Here is a 15,662-nt window from a genome sequence, read left to right on the forward strand (position 1 = left end):
CATCTCCTGGAGACATCCAGGGACTGGAGCTGTGTAGGGCTGCCCCTTGGACAGGCACTCTCCAGGTCCCCTCACTCATCAGGGCATCTTCAACAACTTGTGCTTCAGCCACTGATGTTTTCTATCTGGCTCTGTAAGCATTTTACGTTGAGACCCCTAGGCTCAAGGGGGGAGGAATGATCCCTTCTTCTTTGTTTGTGCCCCCTTATGCCATAACCCAGCTCCCAAACGTTTTTGGCTTTTGAACTCTCGGGTGCCAGCTTCCAAGAGCAGAGAGAAAAGAGCCATGAGCCATTAGGGAGGACCCCTCTTTTGTAGGTGACCACAGGTAGGAGATGAGCTGGCTGCTGGAGCTGTGGAGGTCTGCACACTGGGGGGCACCGTGGGTAGGGGTTTCCAGATGATTTTTCCTTTGTGCTCTTTGTTAAAAACAACAAGTGAAAAGCACTGGATGGCATAAACAAAATTAGAGACTGAGAATATACTTAGAGCATTTGGGGGTAAGAGGACCCCCTGTCTCTGTTTCCTATAAACCAGTTTACCAACATTTGTTCATATTCAGTCTCATATTGACTCATTAAGCCAGTGTATCACTCAACATTTATCTAACAAAATTGATATATGTGATAACAATTTATTTATTTATTTATTTATTTATTTATTTATTTATTTATTTATTAATTTATTAGCAAAGGAATGAAGACCACAAAATTTGGGACAGTGGTTACCCAGTGGGGAGGGCATGGAGGTTTGTCCACCCAAGCAAGGGAATGAGATGAGGAAGTACCCCATAGATGAGTAAAAGTTTTAGAGTTTGGGTTCAGTGGTGGGCTCATGGATGTTCATTATATTATTTAAAATAACTAAACAAGTAAGGTCCTAGCTAACTAAACAAAATAAAGGGGCCCATGCAATTCCCAATGATGACTCTATGCCTTGACCCCATTGTTATAATTAACCCAATTCAATAAGCCTGAGGTTCAATTAAAAAATAAGAGACCTCCTTTTTTCTTTTGAAAGTAGCTTTTTGTTTATCTTTGTAAAACCCTATGTGCTCATTGTAAAAGGTTCAGACAGTGCAAAAAGTTACAGAGAATAAAAATCACTAAACATCCACTACCTAGAGATAAAACCAGTGTCCAAAATGTCTTCTGAGGGACTCCTGGGTGGCTCAGTAGTTGAGCGTCTGCCTTTGGCTCAGGGCGTGATCCCGGTTCTGGGATCGAGTCCCACATCGGGCTCCCTGCATGGAGCCTGCTTCTCCCTCTGCCTGGGTCTCTGCCTCTCTCTCTCTGTCTTTCATGAATAAATAAATAAGATTTTTAAACAAACAAACAAAACACCAAAATGTCTTTTGAAGCACGATCTCTTTTGAAGCATATCTCCAGGAAGAGACATGTGACTATAATTTGACTGCAGTGAGATCATACTTTCTATCCCTGCTCTTAATGCTAGATCCATATAGTTCAACTCTTCTACTCCACGATCAGGGAGATGGAGACACAGAGAGAAGTGACCTGCTCATGGTCACACTTTGAAATGTATGGCCCCAAACAGTTGCCCACTGTGTGCTACATGGGCAGGCCTTTTTACTTTGAATAATTATACATGAAATTTAATTAGAAAAATGGCACATCTGGGGCATCTGGGTGGCTCAGCGGTTGAGCATCTGCCTTTGGCTCAGGGTGTGATCCCGGGGTCCTGGGATCAAGTTCCACATCGGGTTCCATGCATGGAGCCTGTTTCTCCCTCTACCTATGTCTCTGCCTCTCTCTTTGTGTCTCTCATGAATAAATAAATAAAATCTTTTTAAAAAAAGAAAAATGGCACATCCGTCTGATGATTCCATGGTGTTATCACCCATGTAAAATATAACAGAAAAGAACAGAGCAGGCGGTATGTAGTTATCAAAGAGTGGCCCAGTGGTCTGAAATTTGGAAAACCTTGATCTAGAATTCCCACCAGCAGAACCTGGCTCCCTCTTAACTGGTGGTGGTTCTTCAGACTTTTACTGTTTATTAGGAGTTTATAAACTAGATCAGTAGGCAGGCCAGAAAAATGAGCACACATTCCTATTGGACTAAAGAACTGAATTCCCTCTTCCTTTCTTTTCACCTGTACAGAAATTTTTCCTCCAGGAGAGCCCAGTATTGTATGTCCAGGCATTGAAAGATCCCAGTAAAGCAGTGGTTTTAGAGGAGGCCACCTTGTCCTGGCGACAGACCTGCCTTGGGATTGTCAATGGCGCTGCAGAGCTGGAGAAGAACGGGTGTGCTCCTGAGGGGATGACCAGGGCTCAGCCAGCTCGAGGAGCCCTCAGGCCAGAGGACACGAGGGACAGCCTACTCCCAGAGTTGCAAAAGTTAAACCTGGTGGTGTCTAAGGTAGCCTTACCTAAGCCACACTGGCAGGTCGGCTGCCAGACTTTCAGAGCCTGAGGTGCACACTTGCTGGCACTTCACTGTTTCCTTGGCTAGAAACAGCCCTCTCTAAATCCCTCTTTTAAATACAAATTATTCAGGGAGGACAAGCACAGGAAGTCTTTCATACTTCAGTGGGAATCAGTTGATCATCTACAATTTTTTTTGGTTGTTTTTTGTAATAACACAACCCAGAATAGTACCCTATATGCTGGAAGAGAGGGGGAAGAGACTAACATTTACTAAGTCACTAGTATGTGCCAAGCACAACTCTACGTGTTTCAATTTGATTTTTCTGTGAACTCACCTTACCTGGCTTCTTCTCTAACATTTGCAGGGCCAAGCTTCCCTTCTTGTCCAAACTTCACCTCTGCACTTTCAAGTCAAACTTGATTGCGTTGCCTCCCTCCCACCAACCCAGTCCATTGGTGATACCTGTCAGCTCTCTCCTGAATCCAGCCACCTCTCACCAATCACACCCCCTACCACCTGCCCTAGCCCCAGCCACCATCATGCTGTTCCAGCTCCTGTAGGAGTCTCCTTATCAGCCCATTTGTTTGCACTTTTGCCCTCTTACTATCTATTCCTGTGCAGTGGACAGAGGGTCTTTCTAAACCATAAACCAATTCAAGTCACTCTCTTGCTTAACCCCTTCAGTGACTTCCCACTGCACTTAAGATATAGCCTAGGTATCCCCGAGCACCCTGTCCATGTCTCTCACCCCTTCTCCCACTCATTCCCTTCACACCAGCTACACTAGCCCTCTCGTAACACTTTGGCAGCCAACTTTGTTCCTGTCTCGGGACCTTTGCACCCATTGCTCCCACAGCCTGGCACTGCCAGATCTTCCTGTGTCTGGCTCTTTCTTGTCATATAAGTCTCAGCTCCGATGACAACTGCTTTAAGAAGGCTTTGCTAGCCAAGCCATTGGCTGGCAAAATTGCTTTGATTCATAGTAAAATTGCTTTGGTTCATAGTAGCCAATTCGTTTTACTTAAATGGTTTATCATCATCTGATATTACTTATTTATTTCATGGTTTATGTCTCCTCACTAAAACATAGCATGAAAGTTCTTTTCTTCATTAGTTGGATCATGGGAGAAACTTAAACACTATTTGATGGAGGAGTGAATGAATAAATGAGTGAATGTATGCATGAATTCTGTGAGGCTGGCTTCACTGTCCTTATTTTACACACGAAGAAACTGAGGCACAGAGAGGCTGAGTGACTTGCCCAGGATCATAGAGTAGAATTGGTGCAGATCTGGAATTTGGGTTTCTTACCCATTAGGACCACCTACCTATGAATTCCTCTCTGCTACCTCCATGCGACTTCCTTCTTTTGAGGTAATAGTATCCCACCTCTTGAGCTTTGCTAGTCTGATGGGCCTTGGGGTCTGTGTGGTTATTTTGTTTTCCGTTTGTCCTTTTGTGTTCAAACAACAGACCCTCCCTGGGTGAGTTGTAGGGTTTATCCTGTCCCAATGCCACTCTGTCCTCCTTGGCTTTTCAGGGGACCATGTTGGGGGTCTGTGGCAACACTGGGAGTGGCAAGAGCAGCCTGCTGTCAGCCATCCTGGGAGAGGTAAGTGACTTGTGACCACATGCATGCACACCCACGGGCAGTCCAGGGACTCTCAAGCTTGAGTTCCCCGAGGCAGCCATGCCGTCCCTTTCTTGCTTAATGGAGTCTGAGCCAATAGAATTTTTATGAGTTGAGAACAGATGGGATGCACTGAGGGGGAGGTGTGTTATAAATATACCTCCTTCCCACCCTCCAGCTAGGAGTGCTACCTCTTAGATCCCCTAGAGGTCTGCCCTCACCTGTTCTCTGTGCTTTCCTCACCCTGTTTGTAATCAACCAGCTATCAGGGTGATGATACAGCGTGTCTCAAAGTTTAATATGATAATAAAAATCATTCCATGAGGCCAGGCTCAGAAAAGGACATGTGTCCCTTGTGATACAGCATTAGGAGTCCAATGTGGAGGGAGAAAAGGGGAGGAGGAAGGAAGGAGGGATTGGGGAGAGGAGGCCCTCCCACATGGGATGGGATTGTCTTACTTGCACTCCAGCACTAGAATTTATGTGTCTACTGGGTGTCCCTGCCCTTGAGATCTGAACCCTCCAATTCCATGGTCAATGGATATTCTCTTTTTTTTTTTAAGATTTTATTTATTTCTTAGAGAGAGAGAGAGAGAGAGAGAGAGAGCACGAGGAGCAAGGGGAGGAACAGAGGCAGAGGGAGAAGCAGACTCCCCGCTGAGCCGGGAGCCTGATGGTGGGCTCAATCCCAGGACCCTGAGATCATGACATGAACCGAAGGCCGACTCTTAACCGATTGAGCCACCCCAGCACCGGTCAGTGAGGTCTGCATAGTCTGCAGCCAGGCTCAGCACACCCTTTCTCCAGTTTCCAATAATCTCCAACCTGTTCCTTCCAAACAGTTGAGGTCATATTGCACACCCCTCACTGAACAACACCTTAAAACAGCCGTGATACCTGGGGTGCATTTATGGCCACCTCCCTAAGGGGGTTCTCATCAGCACTTCCCCACTCAGCCCCAGCCTTACCCAGTCCTGGGCTTCTCTCTCTGCTCCTTCCTTTCTTTGCCTGTCATCCCTCTCTCCCATGCTGTTGGGAGAATTAGAAGGTTCTTCCTTTATCCAGCTCTTCCCTCAGCTCTTTCTCCCAAATATTATAGCCAAACTCATCACCTCCTTGAAATGTGGTCATATTGTCCACAGACCTCTTTCTCGACAGCTCATTTCTTCATGCTCCACATGTGATGGCCTTGCCCTAACTTCTTGGTAACTGGGAAGATAGATTCTACTTTTACAAAAATAGAAAACAGTTTGAATAGTACTTACATCCCAGGCCCTGTGCCCCGGCTTCTCATTTTTTCCTTCAACCTGAAAACGAGGCACATGGGGAAGGCACAGCCATTATGGCCAGTTTATAGATGAGCAGATGAGGTTCAGAGAGCTGACTTGCCCAGGGTCACACAACAGGTGAGGGAGGAGCCAGGGTCAAAACCCAGGTCCACGTGGTGTCAGAGCTTTTTTTCCCCATAGCAGTGTCTCCTGGAAGCCTCCATCCAAGGCCACCTTTCTGTGTGGCTAGTGGTTTGTCAGTTTCCTCTTGAAATAAATAGTCACTGTCCATCTAATAAAGGAAAAACAAAAAGATGTTGTTACAAAATATTGTTCTTATTAATTAAAGCCTGGCTCCAAATCCGAAGCAGGAAGCATATGGGATTATAAGAGGAAGGGGCACAAGACGATGAGGTCCAATGCTGGGGTGGTAGGGATGGAGGTGATAGCCGTGTGTGTGTGTGTGTGTGTGTGTGTGTGTGTGTGTGTGTGTTTTCTTAAATTTATCAAACAGAAAAGCAGGATGACACTAAAGACCCATATACCCACCACCTAGATTCAACAGCTGATAGCATTTGCATTTTTGCCACATTTGTGTAGAAACACATTTTGTAGAACTATTTTAAATTACAGAGATTATGAGGCATTTCCCACTTATTACTTCATCATGACATCCCCCAAATAAGCACATTTCCCCATCTGTGCGCAATGACATCATCACACCTAACAACATTGGTAACAATTCTGTTGGTATCCAGGAATGGTCAGAGATGACCTGGAACTTTCTGTCTCACTGTGAAGAACATAGAGGCACCACTCTTTAGAGAATGGGGCTGGGGAAATAAAAGAAAGAAAAAGTATGAGGTGTCTTCAGTGCAGACCTGGGATTCAAGTCATAGGAGGAACTGGTTTAGCTCCGGCTGCTGCCCCATGCTCCCAGGACCATCCCTGGACTCACTGGTAGGCCTGGCAGGACCATGTTAAAAGTCCCATTTACACAGGAAAGTCCCCAGGATCCTAGAGGGTAGACTCCCTACCCTAGAGGGTAGTCCTTGGGCCCTGTGGCTGCAAGCTAGGCAGGGTCCACCCCTGTTCTGCTCATTCTGAGGCTGGACTCACTCTGCTGCAGATGCACTTGCTGGAGGGCTCAGTAGGAGTGCATGGAAGCCTGGCTTATGTCCCTCAGCAGGCCTGGATCATAGGGGGTAACGTCAGGGAGAACATCCTCATGGGACGCCAGTATGACAAGGCCCGGTAAGTTTCTTGGAGGGTCCAGGAGGGACACAGCTGCATGGGGCTGGTTGGGGGAGGGATCCCCTGCTGCTAATAGTAATTTGACAACCGCTAACACTTGCTGTGTGCTCATTTATATGCATCCATGTATTTTCTCCTCACTGTGAAAGAAAGATTATTATCCTATCCATTTTCTAGAAGAGTCTCCAAGAGCTGAGGCCTCCAAAAGTTAAATGATCTAAAGCCACAGAGCTTGGAGGTTATGACAGAACCATGATTTGAACCCCATTGTTGTCAGGAACTTCATGCTTAGCTGTTAGATGAGTCAAAATATCCTTCCCCCTCTAAAAACAGTACTTTAAAACTTCATTTGTATTCATTAATGCCCCACCTCTAAGTCAAAAGGTGAAACGAATGGGGTGATGAGGTTGCGCGATGTAGAAGAAAACAGTTTGGATTCATGGTCCAAACTGGTGGGCCGCCTGCCACCATCCTTGCCCTTTGTGCCCTCTCCCTTCCAGGGTCTGGGGTTAACCTGCTTGAGATATGCACTTGCAAGTCATGAGTGAAGTCTATTCAGTGGAGAATCCACAAAAGCTGCCCTGAATGCTACAGTTGTGCTTCCAACTCTGGCGGACCCTGGCCTCCTTTGACCATTTGCTTGATTTTGGCAATCTTCCCCCAGCAGCAACACTGGGAGATGTGTAGATGCATGGACTGGCCACCTCCACCTGGTTGTCCTGTGGGCTCTTCCTTGTCAGGTCAAACACCAGCTCAAGAGCACTCTGCTCGCCCATCTTGCCTGCTTTTTCCCCAACTTGTCCATCTCAGTTTACTGGCATCATTGGACTGTGTGTCCCAGCAAACCCAATGCCTCCTGTTCTGATACTTCTCATCTAATTGGTCACCCATCCTGGACAACTCTATCTCCTAAATAGGTCTTGTCTTTCTCTCTTCTTCTCCAATCTCCGCTGCTAGGTCTTGCCTGTGATCTCCTGCTTGACTTGTTCCCACTTGTCCTTGGCTCCCTCTCTCCGGTTTCTCCTGCTCTGTTCCTGCCTCCAGAAACATAGCTCTTGTCATTGTTCTGCTTTCAGACTGATACAACTCATTGGGCAGTTTTGAAGTGTCCGGTCAGAAATAAAAATGCACCAATTCTTAGATTTAGCACTACTAGGAATTTAACACATAGATAGGGTCACCATGGACACAAAGGCCAATATACAAAAGTATTCATACCACACATTGTTCATAGCAGCAAAAGGCTAGAAACAACCCTAGTGTCCATCACAGGGACACTGGTTAAATAATTTATGTTGCAGCTATATAACGAAATACTGTGGTGCCATGAAAACAAAACAAACCTATACATGCTGCACACAGACGTATACAACCACGTTATTTCTGAATGAATACCTAAGAAACTATAATAGTGGCTGCTTCTGAGGAAAGCCACCGAGTCCAAAATGAGGGAGACTTACTTTTCATTACGTCTTTTTGTTGCTGTTGCTCTGTTCTAATATTTACTTAATGCATGTATTAGATTAAAAGAAATGAAGGAAAGAAGGAAATGCAAAAATCCTCCAGTGCTTTATGATTGAACACAGGATCAAGTCCAAATTTCTCAGCATGAAACCCAAGACCTTTCTCTTCCCAACTTGGGAAGGCTAGGGGGCCTGCGGCTGGGCCTCTTGTTTCTCAGTTCTCTGTCCTTTGCAGGTACCTCCAGGTGCTCCATTGCTGCTCCCTGAACCACGACCTGGAAATTCTGCCCTTTGGAGACATGACAGAGGTGAGTGGGAGGTGAGGGTCCCCCACCTCTGTTGCGATGGTGCCTTTGTAATGGTTCTTTGGGGTCCTTAGGCTACCTTCCTGGGTAGGTAGAGGAGGAAATTTGGCTATTTCCCCAAAGCAGCCCATGAAGCCTCAAAGCCTTCCCTACTCAGAGAGGGAACTGGGGCTTATCTCCTATGGATAGCTGGCAAAGAGCCTACCTTACCTCGCAAGCATGGGGAGCTGACCTCAAACTCCTTTTGGAGCAAAGCCCCCGAGACCTGTGAAGATGGGAAACCTCCCATCCATCCCCCTCTTGTGCCCTCTCCCCTGTCCCGCCCTGCCCCCTCTGGCCAGCTCTTCCTTTGCCAGTGGGAACAGTAGCCAAGGCTTTCCAGCAGCAATGTGATTCACATTTTCTTGATAATTCACCGTCTTTCACATCTGTAGCCACTTTTAATCTATGTAAGACCTTTGTAAGATAGAAGCAATATTGTTGTTGTATTTATTACTTATTTTCTCAGTCTGCGGAGCATTTAGCAGAAGCAAAAGACTATTGTAGCAACTTGAATGCATTGCCTTAGGCAAACCTCAGGTAATTCTAGGAGGTCTAGGAGGTCACTGCTTCTATTACCCTTCTCTTAAAGGTGAGTCTGTAAACCCTTGAGGGCAGAGCACTCAGTTATCTTGTTCAGGGTTATCTCTTCAGTAGGAAGGAGAAAGTGTGGTCCATAGAATGGCATCAAGGAGTATGGACTTCATCATGCTTGAAGTTTAGATGAGCTGATACATACAAAGTGCTGTGAACATGCCCAGCTAGAGTGGGTGTTAGCTCATCATGAGAGCATAGTAGGCACTTAGTAAGCATCTGTGGAGTGAGGAAGTAACTCCTGACATAAGGCATCATGTAGGATAGTCCTTCCCATGACAGCAACAATAGAGCCTCTTCCAGCCATTGCCCCCCGTCCTGTTGAGTGGCTGTATGTCCTACAGTCTTAGACAGCGAGGTCTGGTGGTCCTGCAGGTCGATGGTCACTGTCAACAGATTTAAAACCCAAATAAATAGAACATGAGAGACTCCTAACTCTGGGAAACGAACTAGGGGTGGTGGAAGGGGAGGTGGGCGGGGGGAGGGGGGGGGGATGACTGGGTGATGGGCACTGAGGGGGGCACTTGATGGGATGAGCACTGGGTGTTATTCTATATGTTGGCAAATTGAACACCAATAAAAAATAAATTTATAAAAACCAAAAAATAAAATAAAATAAAATAAAATAAAATAAAATAAAATAAATAAAAAATAAAATAAAACCCAAATAAGATGTAAGGAGGTTCTCTTTCTTAGAAATGATTTTTTAAAAATCTAAACTGCTATATTTTTAAAATGCCACTTAAGAAGTTGACAGACAGGGCAGCCTGGGTGGCTCAGTGGTTAAGCGCTGCCTTCAGCCCGGGGCCTGATCCTGGAGACCCTGGATTGTGTCCCACGTCGGGCCCCCTGCATGGAGCCTGCTTCTCCCTCTGCCTGTGTCTCTGTTTCTCTCTCTCTCTCTGTGTCTGTCATGAATAAATAAATAAAATCTTAAAAAAATAAAAGAAGTTGACATACAGGTTTAGAAATATTGTATCTAATTATGAGTTATAAAATTTTAATTAACTGAAAATCATTTTTTTCATTCCTTCCTAAGCAAATTTTGAAAAATATTTTTTTGAATACTAGGGGTGCCAAATCATTAGATGACCAGGAGGGTGCACCGAGGGGGTTCAGGCTGTCACATCTGGACACCTGGGTGGTTTGAGCACTCCTCACCGGTCTCATCCTCTAGACACAGTGCCTTTGACTGCCTATTTGCAGATTGGGGAGCGGGGCCTCAACCTCTCTGGGGGGCAGAAGCAGAGGATCAGCCTGGCGCGTGCCGTCTACTCTGACCGCGAGCTCTATCTGCTGGATGACCCCCTGTCTGCTGTGGACACCCACGTGGGGAAGCACATCTTTGAGGAGTGCATTAAGAAGATGCTCAGTGGAAGACCATCATTCTGGTGACCCACCAGCTGCAGGTAACCACCCTTTCAGGGCTCTGGCCATGACCGATGGCTAACATAGATCCTCACGTTTCTGCTATTGATTCAGTAATAACTTCACAGCGGCCACCCCTTCATCTCAGACTAGACCTCAACATTTGAGGGGGGCATTATAAAAAACCTGATCTCTTCTGTTCCTATGTGGAGAGGACAGGCTGGTAAAAGATTTCTGTGGCTGGTAAATATTGAAGCCATATTTTAAGATCTTCTTCAAGATTTTATGGGTTGGCTCCTCTTTTAAAGTTAGGAAAAAAAGAAGAAAAACTTTCAGAGAAGAATTCTCAAAGTCTCTGATGAAGTGCAGTGACATATGGGGGCTGTCTCTCATAATGCCTTTACCCAAGTATTTCCGTATTAGGTTTTGACCTCAAGACAGTATTATTACTTATCCCTCTCCTTCCATTTTGGCCTATTTTGGGGGTACAAAATATTTAAGACATAAAAACAGTTTGTAAAATAATCTAATGAAAATCCATCCATCTACCACCCAGATGACGCCCTTGAACATGGATCCCTCTCGGATTGCATTCAGCTTCCTGCTCCCCTCACTTTGTTGTTTGTCATTCTCATGCAGGTCTCCATACCCTTACAACATGTGTATGAATCTCTAGGCTTGATAAAGTGTCCTTTTGCATATTTTAAAGCTTTATTTAATTGATAGTTTACTTTCTGTGACTTTCTGTAATTTGCTTGTTTCACTCAACATTGTATTTTTGAGCTCTTCCATGTTGGTATGTGCAACTTGATTTAATTCTCACTGGTATAGCATTCCAGTATCTGAATAGAACAGAATTTATTCTCCTACGATGGACATCTAGGTTGTTACCCATTTTTCACTTTTACAAAAAAATGCTTTGGCATACTTCTTTTCATAGGTGTCTTTTTTCTTTTAAGATTTTATTTATTGATTTGAGATAGAGGAAGAAAGAGAGCCAGCAGAAGGAGAGGGAGAAGCAGGCTCTCTGCTGAGCATGGAGCCCAATGTGGGGCTCCATCTCAGGACCCTATATCATGACCTGAGCCATAGGCAGACACGTAACTGACCGAGGCACCCAGGCACCTTTTGTATGTATCTTTATACATGTTTGTGAGTTTTGGGGGGTAGAGTTTTAGGAGTCCAACTGTTAGTTCAAAATTCTTAAATATTGGGATCCCTGGGTGGCGCAGCGGTTTGGCGCCTGCCTTTGGCCCAGGGCGCGATCCTGGAGACCCGGGATCGAATCCCACATCAGGCTCCCGGTGCATGGAGCCTGCTTCTCCCTCCGCCTGTATCTCTGCCTCTCTCTCTCTCTCTGTGACTATCATAAATAAATAAAAAATTAAAAAAAAAATTAAAAAAAATTCTTAAATATTTAATTTTACTAGATATTATCAAGTTGTTTTCCCAAGTATTTGCACTAGACTACAACACCCCCTACCCTTTATGAGAGTTCCCTATACCTCCAGTCATCACCAGCACTTACGCAATGTTTTAAGATTTTTGTAAGCCTGGGGATATAAAATAATATTTTATTATGATTTAAATTTATATTTTCCTGTTGAATGGTGAAGTTGAATATCTTTTTGTATGCTTACTGAACATCTTATTTCTTCTGACTCTTCAGTACTTAGCACTTTGTGACCAGATCATTTTCTTAGAAGATGGGAAAATCTGTGAAAAAGGAATTCACAGTGAATTAATACAGAAAAAAGGGCGATATGCTCAACTCATCCAGAAGATGCTTGGAAAAGCCACACAGGTGATTTCCACCTCACCTCATCCCACCCTTGCTACCCACAGAGAGGAGCATCTCTTGCATTCATGGCATGTGCTTTCTCCCCAGGACAAACTGCAGGACACAGTAGAGACAGCAGAAGACCCTCAGGGGCAAGGGCAGGCCTGGACCACCTGCCAGGAAGAAATTCTTCCTGAAAATGATGGTAATGGTGCTGGGAACAGGGAGAAAACATTTGCCTGCCTGCCTGTCCAGAAGTCCTAGTATTTCCTCCTGGACCCCAGATGGGGCCCTGTCCCTCACTGTCCAGGATCCTAGACATCACATACACAGGTTACAGATCCACGTAGTTGAGGGCCGCGGGGCATGAACTGTGCTGGTTAGGAGGCCTGAGGATCCCAGAAGTGAATGCTGTGGGGGCAGAGCTGAGGGTGTGTAGAGGCAAAGGCAGGGTGTGGGTAGCTTACGCCTGGAGTGGCATAAATTTAACTTAAGGCTGCTAGACATTCATTCATTACATGTTTGTTGAAAGTAAATGTTGAAAACCAAGGTATTAGAAATCAGAAATGAATTGGGCCCAGTCTTGGATATCCAGAAGCTCAGGTCTTGATCTTTTCCGAGACAGGGCAGCAGGGCAGAAAGACCTCCATTTTTAAAGCAAGACAGTTCTGGAATTGAATTCCAGCTCTGATGCTTACAAAGCTGTGTGACCTTGGCCAAGCAACATAACCTCTCTAAACCCTCATTTGCAAAAGTGAAGATAATAGTGCTTACTCTGCAGGGTCATAGTGGAGATAAGATGAGGTCAGTTGGAGGGAGGCCTTAGGACAGTGCCTAGCATATTGGAGGCTCCTGTCAGAAAACATTTAGGGCGGAAAAATAATTGGAAGGAACAGGTATATAGGTCACAGAATGAAAGGAAAAGTTGAAGAAGCAGGCTTCAGCAATTTTAGGGTGTAAGTATTAGGAACAGGTGCAAAATCTTTTTGAGGAAGACCTACTCCAAATATTTTTCATCCTAGTGTGATTTCCCTTAAGATTCAAATTCTAGGAAGAGAGCCCTCTTCCCCAGGAGAAATTAGGGTTTAGTAGAAGAAGGAGAGCTACAGATAGGGACAACCACGCCCCCCAAAGTGCTGCTTCCTGTTGTTGCCTTTGTCATTAGCAGCATCTGCTGGTACTTCCCAGGTGCTGGCTTCCCTGCGCCACTCTAGGATGAGTCTGTCTGAGCTAGTGTATAGTTGTTTTCAGGAGCATATTGCTGCAAAGCATGTTACTAACCATCTATATACACCTGCCAGCTGCCAGATAAGGAAATAGAGAGGTTAAGTGATTTGCCTGAGATTGCACAGTATTGTAATGACCATTCTGGAACCCAGTTTTCTGGTCTCAGATAATTGCTTTCTTCATTCTCTCTTGCTGGCTTTCGCAACCCATCATGTTCTTGGGCACCCCAGCAACCCTTCCTACCCCCTTCACCAGGGTTACTGAATGACTGGGGATGGAACCCGTGCCTAGGCTCTGAAGTCCAGGTCAGAGTTACCTTCAGCAGAGTCTCCCACAGAAACATGCGGGTTAGAGTCGGACTTGGGTGGGGCTCTGCAGCTGGAAGGTGAGGAAGCTGGTAAAGGGTGGAAGTCAGGGACAGAGGGCTTTGCAAAAGCTCTTCTTGCAAACGATTGAGAGGCAAATCATTTCCTTCTTCTCTCACTCTGATCCAGTGCTGGAGAATCAGCTCACAAGAAAGGAGATGATGGAAGAAGGGTCTCTGGGATGGAGAGTCTACCACCATTACATCCGGGCGAGTGGAGGTATGGTGGGCCAGCTGCCATCTGGGCCCAGCGCTCTCTCTCTGACTGGCCCTGCCCCCGAAACTGGGTCTGGCTGGAATGTGTGCAGTCATGTGAGATAGAGAGGAGAGAGGCACAGGGGAGTCATGCCAATCGTGGGTTTGACTTGCACAATTCCAATCTCAGCCCGTCAACTATAGTGACTCACCACCATAGTCCATGCTGGAAGTTAAGTTTCATGTTGTGTTAAAATGTACCTGGGATTTATTTTATTCAGGATGGTAAGACATGCAGACATGGAAATTATTGTCACAAAGGAAGATGTTTATGTTCATAGATCCCTAGAAACAGGAGACACGGCTTGCCATGCAGGGCCATACAGGGAAGCACCAGGTTGATCAGGAGGCAGAGGGAAGGGAGAACACAGCCAGGAGCCCTTATTGGGGGTTTTGTGGGAAGGAGTGAGTAAGGCAGGGTAGGTATGCTGAGTAACCTTAGGATTATATAGTTTGAATAAGTCTGGGGGGTGCTGCGCTATACAAGTGGTCCCTAGTTATCTGGCACCTGGCCCTGGGATGATGTAGGGCAGGAATATTGGCTTGCTGCATGAATTTGATGAGGAGGTGGTTGGGAGTATGGGTTGTGGATCGGTTGGTTTGTTTAGCACAGATGTGCTCATAGGAAGTCATTTGCTGTTTCTAGGGATTAGTTGGCCCCGGGAAGCACAGCCTCCCCAGGATCAAGGCCCCAATTGCCACAGCATCAAGAATGTAGAAAATACAGACATAGTCTGTTCAGTACTGTTTATTTAAGTGGTGTTCAAGCTGTAAGTCCTGACCCACTAGTGGGTTGTGAAATCCCTTGAGTGGAGTATAAGCCGCCCTGAAAGGAGGAAAATAGAACAGAATAGAAAACATCTGTATGAATTTCATATATTGACATTGGTGAAGCTTTTATTCTGGTATACATTAAAATACATTTCTCAGGCGATGGGAGCTAGAAGTTTCAAAGCTAATGGTTTACTAAAGGGCATATGTTACCGAATTCATATAAATATAACTGTACAATGTTATAAACACAAGACTGAGTATATGATACTGTACTTTTAAAGAAATTTAAGAGATTTTTGAAAGTAACTCGAACTCCTTGTCAACGTTTTACTCTTGATTGACTCCGGAACCCAACCCTGTGTGAGGTGTATCTTCTTTCTACCTGTCTAGGGGAGGAAGGAGTAGGCTGTGCATAGATCACCATCCCTACCCCTTCTACCATGGGCACTCCTGCAGGGCATAATATAGTGTCTAGCCAGAATGGGGAACAGAAAATGCTTGTGAATGCGTGAATGAATCCAGCAACCAATTGATCTGTATTTACAAAGTACCTATTATGGACCAGGCACTGTGCTAAGCAGACTCTGGAGGGGAAGGGGGTATAAAGGCATCTAAGAGCCAACCATGGAATCTAGCTGGAGAATTATAACATTTGCATTTACCATGTAGCAGGAGAGATCTCCATGGCCAGGCACAGTCTCACAAGTCATCAAAGAAGAGATGGCCCTTGAGTGGAGCTTAAGACGGGTTGAATTCAAGAGAAGAAATATGGGTGGGCTGCCTGGCTGACTCAGTTGGTAGGGCATGCAACTCTGGATCTCAGGGTTGTAAGTTTGAGTTCTACATTGGATATAAAGATTACTTAAAAGATAAAATCTTAAAAAAATATATGGGTGTGGATCACAGACTGGATAGGTAGGTAGAGTGCTAGAGCAAGGGACAGATGCT

At 45.3% G+C, this 15,662-nt stretch overlaps 1 protein-coding gene across 1 annotated transcript in view; it reads left to right on the forward strand.

The window, feature by feature from the left end:
* The window catches only part of ABCC11 (ATP binding cassette subfamily C member 11), a 58,335-nt gene that overhangs the window by 17,044 nt on the left and 25,629 nt on the right, over positions 1-15,662 (forward strand). The window contains 9 exon segments of the mRNA XM_041766941.1: positions 2,124-2,384; positions 3,934-4,005; positions 6,421-6,545; positions 8,244-8,316; positions 10,153-10,321; positions 10,324-10,355; positions 11,984-12,118; positions 12,203-12,299; positions 13,816-13,905. Coding sequence (XP_041622875.1) covers positions 2,124-2,384; positions 3,934-4,005; positions 6,421-6,545; positions 8,244-8,316; positions 10,153-10,321; positions 10,324-10,355; positions 11,984-12,118; positions 12,203-12,299; positions 13,816-13,905 — 1,054 coding nt within the window.

The sequence above is a fragment of the Vulpes lagopus genome, chromosome 8 (genome assembly GCF_018345385.1).
Source record: "Vulpes lagopus strain Blue_001 chromosome 8, ASM1834538v1, whole genome shotgun sequence".
In the NCBI taxonomy this organism is placed as follows: domain Eukaryota; kingdom Metazoa; phylum Chordata; class Mammalia; order Carnivora; family Canidae; genus Vulpes; species Vulpes lagopus.